Source organism: Lichenostomus cassidix, unplaced genomic scaffold, assembly GCF_008360975.1.
Source record: "Lichenostomus cassidix isolate B80296 unplaced genomic scaffold, HeHo_3.0 HiC_scaffold_828, whole genome shotgun sequence".
NCBI classification, from domain to species: Eukaryota; Metazoa; Chordata; class Aves; order Passeriformes; family Meliphagidae; genus Lichenostomus; species Lichenostomus cassidix.
In genome coordinates, this window is record NW_028147607.1 from 17,330 (window position 1) to 41,404 (window position 24,075).

General features: G+C 47.2%; 1 protein-coding gene across 1 annotated transcript in view; it reads left to right on the plus strand.

Moving 5' to 3' along the window:
- The window catches only part of LOC146421812 (lysyl oxidase homolog 2-like), a gene marked incomplete at both ends in the record, with an annotated part of 40,667 nt that extends 17,027 nt beyond the window's left edge, over positions 1 to 23,640 (plus strand). The window contains 4 exons of the mRNA XM_085047042.1: positions 10,143 to 10,354; positions 16,655 to 16,880; positions 19,748 to 19,931; positions 23,489 to 23,640. Of these exons, the coding sequence (XP_084903168.1) occupies positions 10,143 to 10,354; positions 16,655 to 16,880; positions 19,748 to 19,931; positions 23,489 to 23,640 (774 nt within the window). The remainder of the gene's footprint in view (positions 1 to 10,142; positions 10,355 to 16,654; positions 16,881 to 19,747; positions 19,932 to 23,488) is intronic.
- Positions 23,641 to 24,075: the final 435 nt, after the last annotated feature.

Genomic DNA, 24,075 nt, shown 5'->3' on the forward strand with positions numbered 1-24,075 from the left:
GGTTACCTTCTAGTTTTAGATTGGTTCTATAAATCCTATTTATTTAGGGTTACCTTCTAGTTTTAGATTGGTTCTATAAATCCTATTTATTTAGGGTTACCTTCTAGTTTTAGATTGGTTCTATAAATCCTATTTATTTAGGGTTACCTTCTAGTTTTAGATTGGTTCTATAAATCCTATTTATTTAGGGTTACCTTCTAGTTTTAGATTGGTTCTATAAATCCTATTTATTTAGGGTTACCTTCTAGTTTTAGATTAGTTATATAAATCCTATTTATTTAGGGATATCTTCTGCTAGCCCAGGGTGCTCCCTGGACACTCCCAAGGATCCACAACTTCTCTGGGAATTCCATCCCAGCCAGGAATTCCTTCCCCAAATCCCATCCATCCCCACCCTATTTCAATTCCACCCCATTCCCCTGATCCCAAATCCCTTTCCATCCCAGCTTTTTTCCCTTTTTTCCCATGGTTTAACCCCAGCTCTCCCTTTCTCCCAGAGTTTTCCTTGTGGGATCACTCTCCACACTCTCCCCACATCTCCACAGCCCTGCAGAGGAGGATTTTAGGATTTCAGGGCTCTGCTGTACCCATTAGGGGTTGTTTGCTCCCGATTTTCCTGCTGACTCTGTTTTCCCCATCAGCCCAGCTGCTCCACCAGGGATCAACTCCTCCTGCCTGGATTCTCATTACTGAGCAATTTTTGCATTTTGAGTGAAACAAAACCTCTGCAGTGAGGAAACCATTCCAATCCCAAAGAGTTTTTGGGGAAAAAGCTCCTGGCAGACTTTTTTCCTGGAGAAATCAGTGTTCTGGTTCTGATCTTTTGCTCTTTCATTTGCTGATGCAAATCTGGGTCTGGAATTTCTTCTCCATCAAAAATTCCCTGCTCTGAACCAGCTCAGGGAGGGAGAAGGGAATGGGATTTTTGGAAAATGTCCCCCTGGTCTGCTGGAGCCATCAGGAGTTTCATTCCCTCCAGGGAGTGAAATGATTCCTCATTTTTTGCCGTTTTGCTCATTTTTTTTTATATCCTCCTTGGCAAAGCAAGCCGAGAAAAAACGATGACAAAAAGGTTTGGATGCACAAAGTAGAATTCCAGGATTTTTTTTTGTGCCTGAGTCAGCATCTCTGGGGCAGAGGGATGGGATGGGAGAGCTTTGAATGGAGCCTGAGCTGGAATATTCGGGAATGTTCTCCCAAATCCAAGGGCAAGGAATTCTATTTGCACCTTGTTTTTCAATGTTGTGAAAAAAACAACAAGGAGGAGACAGATGGGGGGAAAGGAATGGCCAAGTGCTCAGCCTGGGAGTGGGGAATGCAGGAATTTTGAGTTTTGGAGTGGGAAATACAGGAACCTGGAGTTTTGAAGTGGGAAATAGAGGAATATCCAGTTCTGAAGTGGGAAATAGAGGAATATTGAGTTCTGGGAGTGGGAAATGAAGGAATATCCAGTTCTGGGAGTGGGAAATGCAGGAATCTCAAATCCTGGAAGTGGGAAATGCAAGAATTACCAGTTCTGGGGTGGGAAATACAGGAATATTGAGTTTTGGAGTGAGAAATAGAGGAATCTCGAGTTCTGGAAGTGGGAAATAGAGGAATATCCAGTTCTGGAGTGGGAAATGCAGATATCTTGAGTTCTGGAAGTGGGAAATGCAGGAATCTCAAATTCTGGAGTGGGAAATACAGGAATATCCAGTTTTGGAGTGGGAAATACAGGAATATCCACTCCTGGAAGTGGGAAATGCAGGAATCTCAAGTGCTGGAAGTGGGAAATAGAGTAATATCCAGTTCTGGAGTGGGAAATGCAGATATCTTGAGTTCTGGGGTGGGAAATGGAGGAATCTTGAGTTCTGGGGTGGGAAATGGAGGAATATCAAGTTTTGGAGTGGGAAATTGAGGAATCTCAAGTCCTGGAAGTGGGAAATACAGGAATCTTGAATTCCAGAGTGGGAAATAGAGGAATATCCACTTTGGAGTGGGAAATAGAGGAATATTGAGTTCTGGGAGTGGGAAATAAAGGAATATCCAGTTCTGGGAGTGGGAAATAGAGGAATCTCAAATCCTGGAGTGGGAAATGCAGATATCTTGAATTCTGGAGTGGGAAATACAAGAATATTGAGTTTTGGAGTGGGAAATAGAGGAATCTCGAGTGCTGGAAGTGGGAAATAGAGGAATATCCAGTTCTGGGGTGGGAAATGCAGATATTTTGAGTTCTGGGGTGGGAAATGGAGGAATCTTGAGTTCTGGGGTGGGAAATACAGGAAAATCCAGTTCTGGAGTGGGAAATAGAGGAATATCGAGCTTTGAAGTGGGAAATACAGGAATTTCCAGTTCTGGAAGTGGGGAATGCAGGACTCTCAAATTCTGGAGTGGGAAATACAGGAATATCCAGTTCTGCAGTGGGAAGTACAGGAATCTCAAGTGCTGGAAGTGGGAAGTACAGGAATATCCAGTCCTGGAGTGGGAAATACAGGAATATCAAGTTTTCAGGTGGGAAATACAGAAATCTTGAGTTCTGGGAGTGGAAAATAGAAGAATCTCAAATTCTGGAGTGGGAAATGGAGGAATATCCAGTTCTGGAGTGGAAAATAGAGGAAACTCGAGTGCTGGAAGTGGAAAACACAGAAATATACAGTCCTGGAAGTGGAAAATAGAGGAATATCCAGTTTTGGAGTGGGAAATAGAGGAATATAGCATTCTGGAGTGGGAAACACAGGAATCTCAAGTTCTGGAGTGGGAAATACAGGAATTTCCAGTTCTGGAGTGGGAAATGCAGGAATTTCCAGTTCTGGAGTGGGCAATGCAGGAATCTCCAGCCCTGGAGTGGCTCTTGGGTTTCCCATTCCCTCAGTGCTCAGAGCTCTTCTGGAAACAGATGGAACAACTTATTTGGATTGGCTAAGCTGCAGAACTAATTGCAAAAACAACAGGCAAATCCTCAGGTGCCTCCCAGCATTCCCAGGCTTCCCATTTTTCAAGAGGTTTGGGATTTTTTGGGATTTTTTAAAATTTTTTTTTCCTCTCCTCCGCCTCAGCAGCTCTTTTGTTTCTCTTCTCTGATCCCATAAATCCCACCATGGGATCCCCAGATCCATCCAGGGCTTTGGAATATCCAAATCCACCCTCTGGCTTGGAAAATCCATGAGGTGGGGGAGTGGGAAGAAGAGAAAAAACCCCAAATCTGTGGGATCAGGAGAGGAAAAATCCCAATCTCCTCGATCAGAATTCGGGTGTTTCACATCTGGGGTTCAGTTGTGTTCCAGAGAGGATTTTTGGGAAGAGGTTGGAGATGAATCCTTCAGGATCATGGAGAGGATTCCCAGCTTTTTGGGGGTTTTGGAGGAGCAGTTTGCTCCCTGTGCACCCAAAATCCCTGCAGGGGGATTTTGGGAATCCCAAAATCCCACTGCTCATTCCCAGGGGTTGTTAAGGCTGGAAAAACCCTAACAGCCCTGTTTGCTTTGGGGTTTTTCCAGCTTTCCCAGCTGGCTGACATGCCCTGGGGTGCTCAGGGATCACTAGAGGTGGGATGTGGGAATGCTGATCCCAGGGAGCACCAGGCAGATGTTCCACATCTGGAACGGCACACCACTCACCTGGGGTGGGATTTATCCCAAGGATTCATCCCAAGGATTTATCCTAAAGGTTCATCCCAAGGATTCATCCCAAGGATTTATCCTAAAGGTTCATCCCAAGGATTCATCCCAAGGATTCATCCCAAAGATTCATCCCAAGGGTTCATCCCAAGGATTTATCCCAAGGGTTCATCCCAGGGATTCATCCCAAGGATTTATCCCAAGGGTTCATCCCAGGGATTCATCCCAGGGACTCATCCCAAGGATTCATCCCAAGGATTTATCCCAAGGATTTATCCTAAGGATTCATCCCAGGGATTCATCCCAAGGATCCATCCCAGGGATTTATCTCAAGGATTTATCCCAAGGATTTATCCCAAGGATTTATCCTAAGGGTTCATCCCAAGGATTCATCCCAGGGATTTATCCCAAGGATTTATCCTAAAGGTTCATCCCAAGGATTTATCCCAAGGATTTATCCCAAGGATTCATCCCAAGGATTTATCCCAGGGATTTATCCTAAGGGTTCATCCCAGGGATTTATCCCAAGGATTCACCCCAAGGATTCATCCCAAGGATTCATCCCAGGGTTTTATCCCAAGGATTCATCCCTGGGATTTATCCCAAGGATTTATCCCAAGGATTCATCCCAAGGATTTATCCCAAGGGTTCATCCCGAGGATTCATCCCGAGGATTCATCCCAAGGATTCACCCCAGGGATTTATCCCAGGGATTCATCCCAAGAGTTCATCCCAGGGATTCATCCCAGGGATTTATCCTAAGGGTTCATCCCAAGCATTTATCCCAAGGGTTCATCCCGAGGATTTATCCCAAGGATTTATCCCAAGGATTCATCCCAAGGGTTCATCCCAAGGATTCATCCCAGGGATTTATCCCAAGGGTTCATCCCAAGGATTCATCCCGAGGATTTATCCCAAGGATTTATCCTAAGGGTTCATCCCAAGGATTCATCCCGAGGATTCATCCCGAGGATTTATCCCAAGGATTTATCCTAAGGGTTCATCCCAAGCATTTATCCCAAGGATTCATCCCAAGGGTTCATCCTAAGGGTTCATCCCAAGGATTCATCCCAAGGATTTATCCCAGGGATTCATCCCAGGGATTTATCCCAAGGATTCATCCCAAGGATTTATCCCAAGGATTTATCCTAAGGGTTCATCCCAGGGATTTATCCCAGGGATTTATCCCAAGGATTCATCGCAAGGATTCATCCCAAGGGTTCATCCCAAGGATTTATCCTAAGGGTTCATCCCAGGGATTTATCCCAAGGATTCATCCCAAAACCTCCAGACTCTGAATCCAAGGAGAAGGCAAAGGGCTGTCTGGTGAAAACCCCATGTGACTTCAGCACCTTCCCAGTGTTGGGTTTGGAAGGAAAATCCTCTTTTTTTCCTTCTGGACTCAACATGAAAGTAATTTATTTTGTCATTTCTGTGAATTTCACATTCAGCAGGGCTGATCCTCCCCTCACTGTGGGGCTCAAAACTTCCTTTTTATTTTATGAATAAATCCCATCATCGATGATGGAAAATTCCCACTTCCCAGCTGCCAATTCCCTCCTCATTCCCATCTTTTCCAGGTGTTTTTCCAGCCCAGTTTGGAGTGTTGGCTCCCTGACCTTTGGGTTAATCCCTTTTAAAGGGATTACATTTTTTAATTTAAAATTTTAATTAAATTTTTTAATTTAAAAACATTAATTTTTTAAATTAAATTTAATTTTAAGTTAATTTTAAATTTTTATTAAATTTTTTATTAAATTTTAAATTAAAAATAATTTTAAAATTAAATTTAATTTTAAATTTAATTTTTATTTTTAATTTTTTTTAATTAAAAACCACTTTCACATTTTCAGCACCCAGAGCTGTTCCCAAGTGGATTTCAAGCTTTGCTGACTTTTTTTTTTTCCCATTTTTTTTTTTTCCTGGTGGAGAAACCAAACCAGCAGCACAAATTTCCCTCTGGCAGCTCTGAGCAAACACAATTTCTCCATCAGGGCAAAACGCTGGGAATGTTTCCCAAAGTGCAGCAGGGAGAAGGGAGTTGAGGGTTTGGAAAGCAGCCTGGAATGCCCCGAGGCTCTCAGACCTTCCTGACAGCACGTAGGCAAAAAAAAACTCTGCAGGATTTTGGGAGAATCTGCCAAATTCGGGAGGAACTTTGCGCTGGAAATGGATTTTTCCTGCTCTGCTGGAGATGTTCCAAACCCCAGCTTACATCAGACCTTTGCAACACCTGCATTGACTCAGATGTGATGAATCTGAGGATCCTAATTAATTTTTTTTTTAATTTTGAGGGCTGCAGGAGCTTTCAAAAGTGGATAAATCTTGTTTTCTGGGGTTACTGGGGGTGTTTGAGGGATTCCAAATTCAGCTGTTGGGAATTCCTGCAGCTGAGGGCGAGAGGGGGAATCAGGATTTGCAAAACTGGGTGGGAAATTATAATAATAATATTATTAATTAATTTGGTTAATGGATAATCTAAATTCTATATTAATGATAATAAATGATATAAAAATTAAAGGTAGTATTAATGATAATTTAATAATATTAAATTATAGGAAATTATCTATCAATTAAATGAAAGATAGGGGAGAAAAAAGAAAAGGGGAAGGAGAGAGGAAGCCTTAAGGGAATTGTCTGAGGTGGGTGGACAGAGCAGCAGAGCTGAGGATGAGGAGGAGATGCCAACCCCATTCCTTCTTCCTTTCCAAACCCCATTTTCTCCTTTTCCAACCCCATTCCTTTCTCCTTTTCCAGCCCCATTTTCTCATTTTCCTGCCCCATTCTTTTCTCCTTTTCCAGCCCCATTCCTTTTTCCTGCCCCATTCCAACCCCATTCCTCTCTCCTTTTTCTGCTCCATTCCTTTCTCCTTTTCCAACCCTATTCATTTCTCCTGCCCCATTCCTTTCCCCATTCCCAGCCCCATTCCAACCCCATTCCTTTGTTCTTTTCAAACCCCATTTTCTCCTTTTCCTGCCCCATTCCTTTCTCCTTTTCCAATCCTGTTTCTTTTCTTTCTCCTTTCCCAACCCCATTCCTTTCTCCTTTTCCAACCCCATTCCTTTTTGCTTTTCCAACCCCATTCCTCTTTCTCCTTTTCCTGCCTCATTGCTTTCTCCTTTTCTAACCCCATTTTCTCTTTTTCCAATCCCTTTTCTTTCTCCTTTCCCAACCCCATTCCTTCCTCCTTTCCCAACTCCATTCCCTTCTCCTTTACCAACCCCATTTCTTTCTCCTTTTCCAACCCCATTCCTTTTTCCTGCCCCATTCCAATCCCATTCCCTTCTGCTTTTTCGACCCTGTTTTCTCCTTTTCCTGCCCCATTCCTTTCTCCTTTCCCAGCCCCATTCCTTTTTCCTTTTCCAACCCTGTTCCTTTCTTTCTCCTTTTCCAACCCCATTCCTTTCTTTCTCCTTTTCCAACCCCATTCCCTCCTCCTTTTCCAGCCCCATTTTCTCCTTTTCCAACCCCATTTTCTCCTTTTCCAGCTCCATTCCTTTCTCCTTTTCCAACCCCATTCCTTCCTCATTTTCCTGCCCCATTCCCTTCTCCCTTTTCCTACCCCGTTTTCTCCTTTCCCTGCCCCATTCCTTTCCTCTTTTCCTACCCCATTCCCTTGTCCTTTTCCAGCCCCATTCCCTGCCCCATTCCAGCCCCATCCCAGCCCCAAATCCCCTTTCCCTGCCCTCCCCAGCTCTCAGTTTCTCACCCCATCCCCACCAAAACCACCCAGAGGACAGCAGAGCCCCAAATCAACCCTCAGCCCTGCGCAGCTCCTGCCCTGCTCTCCCTGCTCTCCCTGCCCAGAGGCCCTTTAAAAACTCAGGGCAATTTCCCTTTTTCTTCCGAGCTGCTGAACCCGAGGATTCCTCAGCTCTGATGTAACCCTGAGCACAACCACGTGGCGTCAAATCGCCCAGATTTGACCAGGAAAATAAAAAAAAAAAACCTCCTGGAAGGGAACTGATCCGTTTTTCAGGAGTTCTTTTCTAACCGCTCGCCGCAGCAGATTTTTCCTGCCAGGATTCGCCTCTGGGGCTCTGCAGGGATCTTTTCCAGGCAGGATTTGCCTCTGGGGCTCTGCAGGGATCTTTTCCTGCCAGGATTCGCCTCTGGGGCTCTGCAGGGATCTTTTTCAGACAGGATTCACCTCTGGGGCTCTGCAGGGATCTTTTCCTGCCAGGATTCACCTCTGGGGCTCTGCAGGGATGTTTTCCAGGCAGGATTTGCCTCTGGATGCTGCTCTGTGCCCTGCTAGGTGCCACATGTGAAATCCATTCTGCTCCCATGGCTCGTTTGCTGTCCCAGGTTGGGAGGAGGAGCTGGAGAAACGCTGCTGTCAGCACGGCGGAATCCCAAATTCCACATGGGATCATGGCTTGGGATGAAAATCCCCAAAATCCTTCCCTGCATTCAGAATTATTCTGGGATTAAAGTTGGCCCTAACCAAGCTGGGCTTTATTTCCACAGGAATTTAAACTGGGATTAAATTAAGCTTTATTTCCACTGGAATCCCAAATTCCACATGGAATCACGGCTTGGGATGAAAATCCCAAAATCCTTCCCTGCACCCGGAATGATTCTGGGATTAAGGCTGGACCTAACCAAGCTGAGCTTTATTTCCACAGGAATTTCGACTGGGACTAAATTAAGCTTCATTTCCACTGGAATTGGGATTAAATTAAGCTTCATTTCCACTGGAACTGGGATTAAATTAAGATTTATTTCCACTGGAATCCCAAATTCCACATGAAATCACAGTTTGGGATGAAAATCCCCAAAATCCTTCTCTGCACCCAGAATAATTCTGGGATTAAAGTTGGACCTAACCAAACTGGGTTTTATTTCCACAGGAACTGAGATTGGGATTAAATTAAGATTTATTTCCACTGGAACTGGGATTAAATTAAGATTTTTTTCCACTGGAATTGGGATTAAATTAAGATTTATTTCCACTGGAATTGGGATTGAATCAAGGTTGCTGTTCTGGTGAAATCAGCACTTGGAAAAAAAGAATTGAAGCGCCAAAGGAGATTTGTTAGAGGGTCACTTATAGGATAAATCTGAGGGGTTTTTTAGTGGGAAAAGGGAAAGGAATCCTGAGGATGGAGTCACACAGGGTGGGAAAGTTTGTGTTGTAAAATCCTGGAAAGGAGCTTAGAAATCATGGAATTCCACACCTCCTTGGGCACTTCCAGGGATTGCCTGGGAATTCCATCCCAAATCCCTCTCACAGGGAAGAATTTCTCCCAAAATCCCACCTAACCCTCCCCTCTAGAAGTTCCAATCCTGCCCTGTCCCCTTCTCCTCCCCACCCTACCCTCCCTCTGGAATCTCCACACCATTCCCATTCCATTTCCATTCATCCCACATGGACTAAATTCCCATTTTTTTCCCCATCTGCAGAACATGAACATCCAGGTAGAGGACATCCGGATCCTTCTAGAAGTTTCAATCCCACCCTGTCCCTTTCTCCTCCCCACCCTATACTCCTCCCAGAATCTCCACACCATTCCCATTCCGTTTCCACTCATCCCACACGGAATAAATTCCATTTCTTTCCCCACCTGCAGAACATGAACATCCAGGTGGAGGACATCCGGATCCTTCTAGAAGTTTCAATCCCACCCTGTCCCTTTCTCCTCCCCACCCTATACTCCTCCCAGAATCTCCACACCATTCCCATTCCGTTTCCACTCATCCCACACGGAATAAATTCCATTTCTTTCCCCACCTGCAGAACATGAACATCCAGGTGGAGGACATCCGGATCCTTCTAGAAGTTTCAATCCCACCCTGTCCCTTTCTCCTCCCCACCCTATACTCCTCCCAGAATCTCCACACCATTCCCATCCTGTTTCCATTCATCCCACCCAGAATAAATTCCATTTCCTTCCCCACCTCCAGAACATGAACATCCAGGTGGAGGACATCCGGATCCTTCTAGAAGTTCCAATCCTGTCCCTCCTTCCTCCCCACCCTACACTCCTCCCAGAATCTCCACACCATTCCCATTCCATTTCCACTCATCCCACATGGAATAAATGCCCGTTTCTTCCCCACCTCCAGAACATGGACATCCGGATCCCTCTAGAAGTTCCAATCCCACCCTGTCCCCTTCTCCTCCCCACCCTACACTCCTCCCGGAATCTCCACACCATTCCCATTCCATCTCCACTCATCCCACACAGAATAAATTCCATTTCCTTCCCCACCTCCAGAACATGAACATCCAGGTGGAGGACATCTGGATCCCCCTAGAAATTCCAATCCCACCCTGTCCCCTTCTTCTTCCCACCCTACCCTCCTTCTGGAATCTCCACACCGTTCCCATTCCATTTCCATTCATCCCACCCAGAATAAATTCCCGTTCCTTCCCCACCTCCAGAACATGAACATCCAGGTGGAGGACATCGGGATCCCTCTAGAAGTTCCAGTCCCACCCTGTCCCCACCATACCCTCCCTCTGGAATCTCCACACCATTCCCATCCTGTTTCCACTCATCCCACACGGACTGAATTCCCATTTCTTTCCCCACCTGCAGAACATGAACATCCAGGTGGAGGACATCCGGCTCCGCGCCATCCTGGCCACCTACCGCAAGCGTGTCCCTGTCACCGAGGGCTACGTGGAGGTGAAGGACGAGGGCGTCTGGAAGCAGATCTGCGACAAGCACTGGAGCATGAAGAATTCCCGCGTGGTCTGCGGGATGTTCGGCTTCCCCAGCGAGAGGAAATTCAACACCAACGTGTACAAGTAAGGAGGGAGGGAGGGAAAATGTTGTTGGGGATGCTCAGGGGGTTGTTCCCAAATGGGGATTGGCAGGGGGGAAATTTGGGTGTTTTGTCCATCCAGGTTGGGTTTTCAATGATGTTTGGAATGTCCAGCGTGTGGTAGGAGAAACTTTGGATCCTCAGGCTTGGGGTGAAGGCTTTGAGCAGAGTTTGATAGAGCCTGGAGTGGGATGTGAGAGACTTTGGAATGGGATGGGAGAGACTTTGGAATGGGATGTGGGAGACACTTTGGAATGGGATAGGAGAGACTTTGGAATGGGATAGGAGAGACTTTGGAATGGGATAGGAGAGACTTTGGAATGGGATGGGAGAGACTTTGGAATGGGATGTGAGAGACTTTGGAATGGGATAGGAGAGACTTTGGAGTGGGATAGGAGAGACTTTGGAATGGGATGGGAGAGACTCTGGAATGGGATGGGAGAGACTTTGGAATGGGATGGGAGACAGTTTGGAATGGGATGTGAGAGACTTTGGAATGGGATGGGAGAGACTTTGGAATGGGATGTGAGACAGTTTGGAATGGGATGTGAGAGACTTTGGAATGGGATGGGAGAGACTTTGGAATGGGATGGGAGACACTTTGGAATGGGATATGAGACACTTGGCCCAAAAAAGTCTTTTTATTTTGCAGTTCCAGCTCCAGGATGAGGGATCCCATTCCATTCCATCCCATGCCATTCCATCCCATGCCATTCCATTCCATTCCATTCCATTCCATTTCCCCCAGCAGGACTGGGCTCTGTGGGGTGGGCAGGGCAGGGATGGAGCCAAACTGCTCCCACTGAATCCATCAGCTCTGAGGAAAAAACCCTGGAATGCTCTGGGTGGGAAGGGATTCCAATCCTATCCTAAATCCTATCCTAAATCCCATCCTATCTGCCATCCCAGCTCTGCTTTCTCTCCCCAGATTTGTGAATTCCATTAAAACAAAGCAGGAAAGCAGTGATTTCTAGGGAGAACTTTGTGTTTTCCAGAGCTGCCAGCAGGAAGGTTTGAGTTTCCCATTCCTTGGAGCTCTGGGCTTTTTCGCTGTCATTGCTTCAGTTTGCTTTTTGTCACCACTTTGCTTTTTCTCATCCCAGCCCAGCCTCTTCCCACATTGTTCCCTAGTAAAAACATCCCTTTTCTCCTGGGGAACGGTGTAAAAGTGTTTAAATGAAATTTAACAGATGTAGAACAGTTGGAATGGAATTCTGTCTCCTTCCTCTCCCTGGGGAGTGGGAAAGCCTGGCTGGTCCAGGGGAGAGCTGAGTGCTCCAGGCAGGAGATGTGGTTTTGGGGTTTTTTGTGTTTTCCTGCTGCTCCTTTCAGCCTCTGGAATTGCTATTCCTGAACATTCCCTCCGGATCCCCCTGGCCACGTTTCATTCCTTCCATTAGCAAAATCCTGATCAATTTGAGAAGTTCTTGGCTTGGAATAACCTAAAGATCCCAGCGTGGGGAACCTGAAATAAATCAGAATTCTGTCTGCAGGATTCCCAGGGAATTAATGACCCCAAACACAAATCTGAGGGGTTTTTGCTTCCACCAGTGCAGCACATTTCCCTAAACCCATCCCTGAGATTCCCATCCCTGGCAGGAACAGGGAATAAATCACCTCCAGACAGACAAAGTGGATTTTTCCTGCTTCCACTTGTGTTCTTTCCAAGAAAAGCATTAACTGCAGCATCTGGAGCCATCTGCCCGAAATAGAAATAAAGAAAAGGGTGCTCAGGAGTTGTCCTGTGCTTTGGACACATGGAAATGGAAAAACTGAGGGAAGGCTGTTCAGGATAAACTCAGAGCTGCTGAAAATCCCAAGGATTCCAGCTGGGATTAGGAACACAAAGTGCTCTTCAAGCTTTGCTCCTGAAGAGCCCCAAGACCTCCTAATTTTCCCTTTCCTTGTTTTCAGCCCTGCTGGGCTCCAGCACCCACAAATAATTTGGAAAACATGCTGAGCATTATCCCAGGTTGGAAAAAAAAAACGAGGATGGCATTTTATGGGGTGGGAGAGGCTTGTAAAGCTTTGGCAGCCGCAGGGTTTTGTTTGTCAGAGGAGTTTAAAAGCTGAATTCTTGCTCGGGTTGCTTCGCTTTGTGTTCAGCTGGTGTAACTGGGAGGGAAATTTCCCAGTTCCAGACTGGGAATGACTTTGGATTCACAGCCAGGGGACTGGGATGACAACCAGTGGGATTTTCTCCCCTGGGCTGGGGGATTCTGTCCCACCTGGGGTTTTTTGGGCAGGGAAAAGTTCATCCTGGTGCTCAGATCCTCTCCCTGGGAGAGCAAAACCTCAGAAAAATCCTTTCCCCTCATTGCTCAGGCTTTGATTTGTGAATGCTCTTCTCCCAAGGGCAGATCCTTCCCTGCTGCTGGGAGGAAGGATGGGATGAGGATGAGGATGAGGATGAGGCTCAGGATCAGGATTGGGATCGGGATCAGGATGAAGATGAGGATCAGGATGAAGATGAGGATGAGGATGAGGATCAGGATTAGGATCAAGATCAGGATGAGGATGAGGATGAAGATGAGGGTGAGGATGAGGATCAGGATGAAGATGAGGATCAGGATGAGGATGAGGATCAGGATTGGGATGAAGATGAGGATCAGCATGAGGATGAGGATGAGGGTGAGGATCAGGATGAGGATGAAGATGAAGATGAGGATGAGGATCAGGGTGAGGATGAGGATCAGGATCGGGATCAGGACAAGGATCAGGATCAGGATGAGGATGAGAATCAAGATCAGGACAAGGATCAGGATGAGGACAAGGATCAGGATGAGGATCAGGATCAGGATGAGGATCAGGACAAGGATCAGGATCAGGATGAAGATGAGAATGAGGATGAGGATCAGGACAAGGATCAGGATCAGGACGAGGATCAGGACAAGGCTCAGGATCAGGTTTCTGCCTCCCTCCCCACATCCCCCATCCCCACTGCCCCATCCCCGCCGAGCTCTGCTCCTGCCCGGCGGTGGGAGGTGAAATGACTTGCAGATGGGTCTTGCCTGAAAGAAAACAAGTGAGCTCATCGCTGTCCTGCTGCCAGGGGTTTATTCCTTTTATTCCTGCCTGCAACTGTAACTCTGGAGCCGACAGAGCGATTTATGTTCGGAAATGGAACAAATCTAACATCCATTCCCTGCTCTTGTTCTTTCCTCACAGTGGGTTTTATAGAGGAGCTGCTAAAACTCCTCCTCCCAGTTCCTGCTCTGGCTGGGAAAGCAGAATTTAATGCGTTTTGCTGATGGGGAGAGGAGAAATTCAGGATGGGAGAGATGGAGCTGATGGCTTTTTGCACAAAGCCTTTGTGGCTTGACAAAGAAAGGGCTGGAGGAGCTCAGGATTTTGGGATATTCCCACCAATGTCAGTCCAAACAGCAGCTCCCAGTTCAACCAGTCTGCCCAGCCCATCAGTCAGGGGTGGTGGGTTTTGTTCTTGTAGGAGAAACCCAAATTTCTTTTTGTTTTGTCCCTGGAAAAGCTGGAAACAGAAGGGCTTTGGCAGGCCTGGCTTCCCCTCCCTCCTCGCTGATAATTTGGATAAAAACTGGGAGAATTTCCCAAGAGTACAAACCTTTTCTCACAGCCCCAAGGAGGAGCTCAGCAGCCTCTGCTCAGCAGGATTTGGGTGAATTTCCCTGGAATTTGTGTGCAATGATTTGTTTTCCTCTCCCCAAATCCTGGAATCGTGGAATATCCTGAATTTTCCTTGTCCAACCCCTCAGCCACTTCCCACAGCCCTTGCTCTCCACCTCAGCTTTGCTCAAAGCTTTTCTAGGATGAAATTCCCTCTCTCCTCACCAGCAGAAATGGTTTGAATTCCAGCCTGACCCCAAATTGGCCGAAATCTCCCAGCAGGAATGTTCATTCCCACCTCTGACCCGAGCAGCCTCACTTGTGTGTCCAAAACCAAACCTCAGCAAAGCCCTGAGCTTCTGGCTGTGAAAAATCAGCTGAATTCTGCTTTTTTTTAATCTAGATTCAGTCTGAGGACACGAGGTGGGGCTTGGTTTCTCTCTCCCCAGCCTCCCCAGGGCTCTTAATGCCATCCAGATGTTCATGCCTCGTGAAATTTCCAGCATGAGCTCATTGTTTGCTATTCTGAGGCATCCCCAGCGCTGCTCCCCCCAAGCCAGGCTGCTTCTTGTCTGCTCTGCACTTCGTGGAGCTCCCTGGGCCTGTCTGGGAAGGGTGAAAATGTTCTTCCAGGTTTTCCTTTCCATCCTGAGCGCGGCTGGGAATTTGTGTCGCGTCCTTTTAAATTTATTTTTTCAATTTCAGTTCTTTTTTCCTGTTTTTCCATCCCTTTTTCCCTCGATTCAGGGGGTCCCTGACAGCTCTGCTGTGCCCAAGGTGGGTTCTGACAGCCAGTTTTCCCCCCAGGATGGGCCTGAGGATGGATTTCATCCTTTTCCATCCTTTTCCAGCACGATGGGATGCAGCTGCTGCTCCCTGTCCAGCCTGGCTGGATCCATCCCTGACCTCAGCCCGGGGAAATCACTAATTCCAGGAAGGATTAGTCAGGGGCTGGGAGCCAGGAGAAATCTGTGAGAAATCCTCCTCCAGTCTGTGACCCTGCAAATCACAGAATCCAAAGGGATCAGCCGGGAGAACCTGGAGGGTTTAATCCCAAAAAAAACCACCCTCGGGAAGTCTCTTTGCCCTTTTCCCAGCTGTTCCTCCCAGCTCTCTGTGCTCAGTGAACCAAAAGTGCTGCTTTTGTCCCCAAATTTCACCCAACCTGGCTGTGCCACTGAGCACAGCTCATCCCGGGATGTGGCAGAGTCACCTGGAATGATCTCCCCGAATTCCACCTGGAATGATCTCCACAGAGATTCCTGGAATGATCTCCCCAAATTCCACCTGGAATGATCTCCACAGAGATTCCTGGAATGAAATCCACAAATTCCACCTGGAATGATCTCCACAGAGATTCCTGGAATGATCTTCCCAGAGACTCCTGGAATGATCTCCAGAGGTTCCACCTGGAATGATCTCCACACATTCCACCTGGAATGATCTCCCAGAGTCTCCTGGAATGATCTCCCCAGAGCCACGTGGAGATCCCAGCAGGGCGTTAACTCCCCAGCGCCTTCCCTGTGTTTCACCTCCTTTTCAAGGAGTTTTTAAGGAGTTTTAAGACTTTTCAAGGCCCGCCTGACCCACCTTTCCCCTCCCCACCAGGACGGAGCTGGCTTCCTTCCCTTCCCGCTTTATCACACGTGCTTCTCCTCCCCAGGAGAGCCTGGAGCAGCTCCAGGCAGTTTGCAGCAGCAGCAGCAGTTCCTGCCAAGCTGCTCCGCCGTGAACAAGTCCTCAGGGAATCTCTCCTGCTGGCGGAAATCGCTTCCAGCCTCACGGCTGTTAACACCGAGCTTTGGGTTTGCCCCAACCCCAGCCGGGAGCTGCTGGGCAGCAAAAGGGGGTTTTTGGGGGTTCTCTGGTTGTTTTCACGAATTCTCTTTGTCTGATTTGGGGTTAGGTTCTCCCTGGCGCTGTGCAGGGTGGGATGTCCAGTGCTGGGAAGGTGGGATTTGCTGATTGCAAACTGATTTTTCAGTTTTTGCAGGGGATCTGTTTCCTCTTAGTGGGGTTTGCTGAATCCAAACTGATTTTTCAGTTTTTGCAGGGGATCTGTTTCCTCTCAGTGGGATTTGCTGATTCCAAACTGATTTTTCAGTGTTTGCAGGGGATCTGTTTCCTCTCAGTGGGATTTGCTGATTGCAAACTGATTTTTCAGTTTTTGCAGGAGATGTTTCCTCTCAGTGGGATTTGCTGATTGCAAACTCTGATTTTTCAGTTTTTGCAGGAGATGTTTCCTCTCAGTGGGATTTGCTGATTGCAAACTGATTTTTCAGTTTTTGCAGGGGATCTATTTCCTCTCTGGGATTTGCTGAATCCAAACTCTGATTTTTCACTTTTTGCAGGAGATCTGTTTCCTCTCAGTGGGATTTGCTGATTGCAAACTGATTTTTCAGTTTTTGCAGGGGATCTGTTTCCTCTCTGGGATTTGCTGAATCCAAACTGATTTTTCAGTGTTTGCAGGGGATCTGTTCCCTCTCAGCTGGCTGGACTCGATGACCCTGGAGGTCTTTTCCAGCCAGAATAACTCCATGATTTTCAGTGTCACCTCAGCTGGGTCACGGTGTGGACAAACAGATCAATCCCCAAATAACCCTCCCTCCATCCCAGGACATTTTCCCTCCCAAAACACCTCCATCCATGCTTTTTTTTTTTATGGAATCCTAACTCTTCCCGCTCTCCTCGCCCCTTTCAGGATGTTTGCCAGCAGAAGGAAGCAGCACTACTGGGGCTACTCCATGGAGTGCAGCGGCAACGAGGCGCACATCTCCAGCTGCAGGCTGGGCAAGCAGCTCCCGGTGGCTCCTGGCAAGAACGGGACAGTGTGTGACAACGGGATGCCAGCCGTGGTCAGCTGTGTCCCCGGCAGAGCCTTCGCCCCCAGCAGCCACAGCGGATTCAGGAAAGCCTTCAGGCAGGAGGTGAGCGGGGAGAGGGGGTGGTGTGGTGTAAAATCCCAAAATTTGGTGGGAAAGACCCTAAAGGTGGTGTAATCCCATGGGCAGGACAGCTTTTGCTGTCCCAGGTTATCCCAGCCTGGCCTGGGACACTTCCAGGGATCCAGGGGCAGCACAGCTCCTCTGGGAATTCCATCCCAGGGAGGAATTCCTTCCCAAAATCCCATCCCTCCCTGCCCTCTGGAAGCCATTCCCTGTGTCCTGTGCCTCCAGCAGATTCCCAGTGCCCTGGGCTGTTCCTGCAGCACCCGCAGAGGGATGGGAAAATGGAATCTTGGAATGGTTGGGGTGGGAAGGAACCTCAAAGCCAATCCCATTCCACACCCTGCCATGGGGAGGGACAGCTTCCTCTATCCCAGGTTATCCCAGCCTGGCCTTGGATACTTCCAGGGATCCACAGCTTCTCTGGGAATTCCATCCCAGCTCCTCCCCACTCTCCCAGCCAGGAATTCCTTCCCTAAATCCCATCAATCTGCCAATTAGAGCAGGAAAACCCCGCGGCTCTAACCCTTCACCACCAGTTGTCCCACAGCCACAACATCCCCCCTGCAATCCCCACCTCCCTGCATTCCCACCCTCCCAAATTCCCGCTTTTCCCCTCCGTTTCCTGCTCCAAAGGGTGGGATAGCAGCTCCCCCAGCAGCTGGCAGAGCAAGGAGTGAGAAAATCCTTGGGTCACGTTCGTGTCAGAGCCTCTCCTCCCCAGCCAGCTGAACTCCTGCCCAGCTGCTGCTGGGCTTTGCTGCTCCGCAGTCCTGCTGGGCTGTTTCCCGTTTTAATTCCCGTTTTAATTCCCGTTTTAATTCCCATTTTAATTCCCGTTTTCCCCTGGAAATCAGCTGGAGATTTCCTCCACCTCCATGGCCTCAGCAAGGCAATGCCCCGGGGGGGAGGCTGGGAAGGTTGGGAAGTTTGTTTAGTCTGGAGAGGAGAGCGCTGAGAGGAACATGAAAATCCCAGGAGATGTGAAAGGGTTGGAGAACAAGCCTGGATTGCTGTGTGTTCCCTGTTGTTCCCAGTTTTTCCCAATTTTTCCCAGCTATTCCCAGTCTTTCCCAGTCTTTCCCAGTTTTTTCCCCAGTTTTCCTCCCCAGTTTTCCTCCCCAGTTTTCCTCCCCAGTTTTCCTCCCCAGTTTTCCTCCCCAGTTTTTTTCCCCAGTTTTTCTCCCAGTTTTTCTCCCAGTCTTTCCCCCAGTTTTTCCCCCAGTTTTTCCCCCAGTTTTTCCCAGTTTTCCCCAGTTATTCCAGTCATTCCCAGTTTTTCCCAGGTATTCCCAGGTATTCCCAGTTTTTCCCAGTCATTCCCAGTCATTCCTAGTTTTTCCAGTTGTTCCCAGTCTTTCCCAGTCTTTCCCAGTCTTTCCCAGTCTTTCCCAGTCTTTCCCAGTCTTTCCCACTTTTTCCCACTTTTTCCCACTTTTTCCCACTTTTTCCCAGTCCCAGGGAGAGGCGATTCTGGATCTGTCTGGGAAGAATGAAAACTCTCCTCCAGGTTTTCCCTTCCATCCTGAGCACAGCTGGGAGTTTGCTGGCGCTTTGTCTCTCATCCTCCCCGGGTTTGCTTTTCACATTTCAGTTCCCAATTCCTATTTTTCCATCCCTTTTCCCTCGGTTCGGGGAAAGAACAGGAAAGAACAGCTTAACAAGCAGAGAGTTCAGGCCGCCAAGGGAAATTTTCCAGGCTGAGGATGGAGAGGAAACCTTGGAGGCTCCTCAGGGGAGAAGGTTTTTCCATGGATTTCCAGCACCTCCCGACCCTCCTGTGGTGGGAATAATGCAATTCCTGCCTGAATTCCAGGCTTTCCCCTGCATGAAAATTTGTGGGATTTGGGATTTAGGCTTGGGAGGTGAAAGGTTTGGTAAATCATTGTAGATCTCCAGAGCCAAATGCACTGCCAGGTAATTCCTCAAGCCGTTGTTTGGTGTCCTTGGTGTGACCCCAGCCTGGGGAAAGCGCTCCCAGTTGGAAAAATTGAGGAATTTTGGGGTTCCCAAAGCTTTGCTCCCACTGCCGAAATGCAGCTCTGAGGTGCAGCAGGAATTGGGAGCTGCTTGGCCCTGGGGAGAGGAGTAGGTGATTAGTAGATAATAATAAAATAGATAGATAGATCTAATAAAATAGATAGATAGATGATAGATGATAGATAATAATTAATAGATAATAATTTAAATTGGTTTTTTTTATTCTCTGCCCCACACATGAGATATGAGAAACAAATCTTTACTGGGAGAATAAGGGAATGGAGGAAATTTTCAGAATAAAGGATGGAGGAAATTTTGTCAATAAAGAAATGGGAGAAATCTTGAAAATAAAGGAATGGAGGAAATATTGAGAATAAAGGGATGGAGAAAATGCCTTCAGCTGGGAGCCACACATGGGTGTCCCGACTCTGGGAAGCTCTAAAACGTGACCAACCCTCTGGATTTGCCAAAAACCCTCTTGTGGTGGGCTGGAATCTGCTGATGTGCTCAATCTGCTGATTTGTTTAACCTCTGCAGATAAAAATCTCCTTCCACCCAGCGCTTTCGGAATCACCTGATGGATGTTTTATGGTATCTCAGCCGATCTCAGGATAATTTTTTGGGGCTCAGATTTCCCCAAATCCCCCCGTAAAGGACAGAATTCCCATTCCCAGCGTGTCTCTCTTCCAGCAACCCCTGGTGAGGCTGAAACTGGGAATAACTGGGAAAAACTGGGAAAAACAGGAACAACTGGGAACAACTGGGATTAAGGTATCTCAGGCGATCTCAGGATAATTTTTAGGGCTCAGATTCCCCCAAATCCCCCCGTAAAGGATGGAATTCCCATTCCCAGCGTGTCTCTCTTCCAGCAACCCCTGGTGAGGCTGAAAGGAGGAGCCAACACGGGCGAGGGGCGCGTGGAGGTGCTGAAGAACGGCGAGTGGGGGACAGTTTGTGACGACAACTGGAACCTGGTGGCCGCCAGCGTGGTGTGCCGCGAGCTGGGCTTCGGCAGCGCCAAGGAGGCCATCGCTGGGGCCAGGCTGGGCCAAGGTGGGCATGGAGCTCCAGGGGTGCTTGGAACCCTGGATTCTGGAATGTTCCACCCCCAGGAGGGTGCTGGTCAGCCAGGGCGCGGCGGGTTGGCGGCGGGATGTTGGGTTTGGGGAGTGGAAGTTGTGTCAGCTTAGCGAGGATCTTGGAGAGATTGAGGAGTGGAATGATGGGGATTGAAGAGATTCACTGAGAAAAGTGTGGGAATTATGAGTTTGACACCAAACTGGAATGATGGGACTTGAAAAAATTCCCTGAATCTTTTGAAGATTCGGGTTTGGGGAGTGGGAGTTTCTTGTGTCAGTTTAGTGAGGATCGTGGAGAGATTGGGGATTGGAATGATGGGGATTGAAGAGATTCACTGAAAAAAGTGTGGAGATGGTGAGTTTGAGGCCAAACTGCAATGATGAGACTTGAAAAAATTCCCTGAATCTTTTGAAGATTCAGGTTTGGGGACTGGGAGTTTCTTGTGTCAGCTCAGCGAGGATCTTGGAGAGATTGAGGAGTGGAATGATGGGGATTGAAAAGATTCCCTGAGAAAAGTGTGGGGAAAATGAGTTTGAGGCGTGACTGGAATGATGGGACTTGAAAAGATTCCCTGAATCTTTTAAAGATTCAGGTTTGAGGACTGGGAGTTTCTTGTGTCAGCTTAAGGGGGATCTTGGAGAGATTGAGGAGTGGAATGATGGGAGTTGAAAAGATTCCCTGAGAAAAGTGTGAGGATGATGAGTTTGAGGCCAAATTGGAATTATGGGGCTTGAAAAGATCCCTGGAAAAAGTGTGGGAATGATGAGTTTGGGGCCAGACTGCAATGATGGGACTCAAAAAGATTCCCTGAATCTTTTGAAGATTCAGGTTTGGGAAGAGGGAGATTCTTCTGACACCTTAAGGAGGATCCTGAAGAGTTTGAGGACTGGAATGATGGGGTTTGAAAAGATTCCCTGAAAAGAAGTGTAGAGATGCTGAGTTGGAGGCCAGACTGGAATGATGGGACTTGAAAAAGTTCCTTGAAAAAAGTGTGGAGATTATGAGTTTGACTCCAGACTGGAATGATGGGATTGAAAAAATTCCCTGAAAAAATGTGGGGATGATGAGTTTGAGGCTGGATTGGAATTGTGTGATTTAAAATATTCCCTGAATTTTTTTAAGATTCGTGTTTGGGGAGAGGGAGTTTCTTCTGACACCTTAAGGAGGATCCTGAAGAGTTTGAGGACTGGAATGATGAGAATTGAAGAGATTCCCTGAAAAAAGTGTAGAGATGATGAGTTTGAGGCCAAACTGGAATTATGGGGCTTGAAAAGATCCCTGAAAAAAGTGTGGGGATGATGAGTTTGAGTCCAGACTAGAACGATGTGACTTAAAAAGATTCCCTGAATCTTTTGAAGATTCAGTTTTGGGGAGAGGGAGTTTCTTCCGTCAGCTTAACGAGGATCTTGAAGAGTTGGAAGGCTGGAATGATGGGAATTGAAAAGATTCCCTGAAAAAAAGTGTGGAATTGATGATGAGTTTGAGGCTGGACTAGAATTGTGTGACTTTAAAAGATGCCCTGAAAAAAGTGTAGAGATGATGAGTTTGAGGCCTGGAATGATGGGAATTGAAAAGATCCCTGAAAAAAAGTGTAGAGATGATGAGTTTGAGTCCAGACTGGAATTATGTGAGCTTAAAAGATTCTCTGAAAAAAGTGTGGAGATGATGATGAGTTTGAGGCCAGATTGGAATTATGTGACTTTAAAAGATTCTTTGAAAAAAATGTGGAGATGATGATGAATTTGAGTCCAGACTGGAATGATGTGACTTTAAAAGATTCCCTGAAAAAGGTCTGGAGATGATGATGAGTTTGACCTTTTGCTCAGGCAGCTGGTCCAGTAATTAATTCCTAATTATCTCATCTGCAGTTCCCTCGGAGTCCTCTAGAACCACCCCATGGTGTCATGCATTACTAGAAGGTTCCTGGCAGGAAAGGACTCCTGGACACTTCAAACTCTCCAAATTAAGCCCAGGACACTAAATTAGCCCTTTATAAATGGAATAATTTGGGCAGCTCAGGGCCAGGTTTGGATTTGGATTTCCTGCCTTTGGGAGTTGGTTGAATCCCAAAATGTGGTCAGTGGTGGCTGAAAGGAGAACTGGAACCACCTGGTGATTCCCACACTTTGATCCCATGGTGGAAACCCCAAAAAATGGCACCAAACCTTTATTGGGAGGATGGAGGAGTGGGGGAAATGTTGAGAATGAAGGAATAAAGGTTGAGAATAAAGGAATAGGGGAAATGTTGAGAAAAAAGGAATAAATGTTGAGAATAAAGAATGGAGGAAATGTTGAGAATAAAAGAATAGAGGAATTTTTGTGAATAAAGGAATGGAGGAAATGTTGAGAATAAAGGAATGGGAGAAATCTTGAGAATAAAGGAGTGGAGGAAAGGTTGAGAATAAAGGAATGAGGGAAATCTTGAGAATAAAGAATGGAGGAAATGTTAGGAATAAAGGAATGGAGGAAAATTTGTAAATAAAGAATGGAGGAAATGTTGAGAATAAAGGAATGAGGGAAATCTTGAGAATAAAGAATGGAGGAAATCTTGAGAATAAAGGAATGGAGGAAATACTGAGAGTAAAGGGATGGAGAAAATGCCTTCAGCTGGGAGAAGGGGAGGGCAGGAAGGCACACGTGGGTGTCCCGACTCTGGGAAGCTCTAAAACGTGACCAACCCTCTGGATTTGCCAAAAACCCTCTTGTGGTGGGCTGGAATCTGCTGATGTGCTCGAGAGCATGTAGGAAACATCTCCATCATCCCGGGGTTAAGCTGATGCCACGTGAGGGAGGAGAGCACAGAACACTCTGTTCCTGCCTGGAACCTCCCAGCAGGAGCTGCAGATTCCCAAAAATCCCCTTTTTTTCCCTGCTCATCCATCAGTGCTCCCTGTCAGGAGAATCCCTGCAGGGGTGGGGATGTCCCTCCTGCAGCCAGAATGTCACATTTGGGTTAAAAAAGGAGATTTTTTTGGCCCTGGATGCAAAGGGAGCTCTCCAAGCTCTCAGCACCGTGTCCCTGTTTGCCCTTTTTGTTTAGTTTCCAGCTGCATCCCAGGAATTTGGGTGTTCCAGGGCTGCTCTGGGAGGTTTAATTCCACAGGGAATTCCCCTTGCTGGGAGTCCCAGTTAGGACAGACTGGGAGAGCAGTGCCATCCAGAGGGCTCAGGGAACGGGAGGAGGATTTGATAATAAAAGGGAATAAATTGGGAACGGAGATGCAAATTAAACAATTCACCCTTTTCCCACAAGAGGGGAAAACATCAAACCCAGAGTTCATGAATGTGCTGGAAGGGAGAGCAGGGAGGGAAACTCCGAGTGGAAACTTGGCTTTTCCTGGGAATCCTGGAGAACACCGGGAAGAATTTAACGGTGAAATTATTAACAACAATTTTGCGGCTTTTTGTTTCACTTTCACAAGAAATTGTGGATTTTTCCCCGAGTTTTCAATGCTGGAGGTCACTGTGGTGCTACCAACCCATTCCCTCACCACACAGAAGGATTGTTTTTTCCCCTGTTTTTCCCCCAGGAATGGGTCCAATCCACCTGAACGAGATCGACTGCACGGGTTTTGAGAAATCCCTGACCGACTGCAAGTTCAACACCGAGTCCCAGGGCTGCAACCACGAGGAGGATGCTGCTGTGAGGTGCAACGTGCCAGCCATGGGCTTCCAGAACCAGGTGGGGAGCTGGGGGATCCCCCTGGCAGGGAATTTGGGGCAGGAATTCCTGCTCCAGGAGCTTCCCCGGAGCGGGGAATTGGGTGGGAATGGTTTCAGCCGATTTTTTAATTTTTTTAATTAAAGCCCTTTTGGTTTTAGTTTAAAAAGGAGGGGAAATGACAATGCTGCTGCCTTTTTATGCTGAGTTTTGATTTATAAATGGGATTTATAAGTGAGCAAGGCCAGGTTTGATGGGGTTTGGAGCAACCTGGGAGGGAATTTTGGGCAGGAATTCCTGCTCCAGGAGCTTCCCCAGAAATTGGGTGAAAATGGTTTCAGCCAAGATTTGAGTATTGGATTTTGGTTTTACTTAAAAAGGGAGTGGAAATGAAGATGGTGCTCCCTCTTTATGTCATGTTTTGATTTATAAATGGGATTTATAAATGAGCAAGGC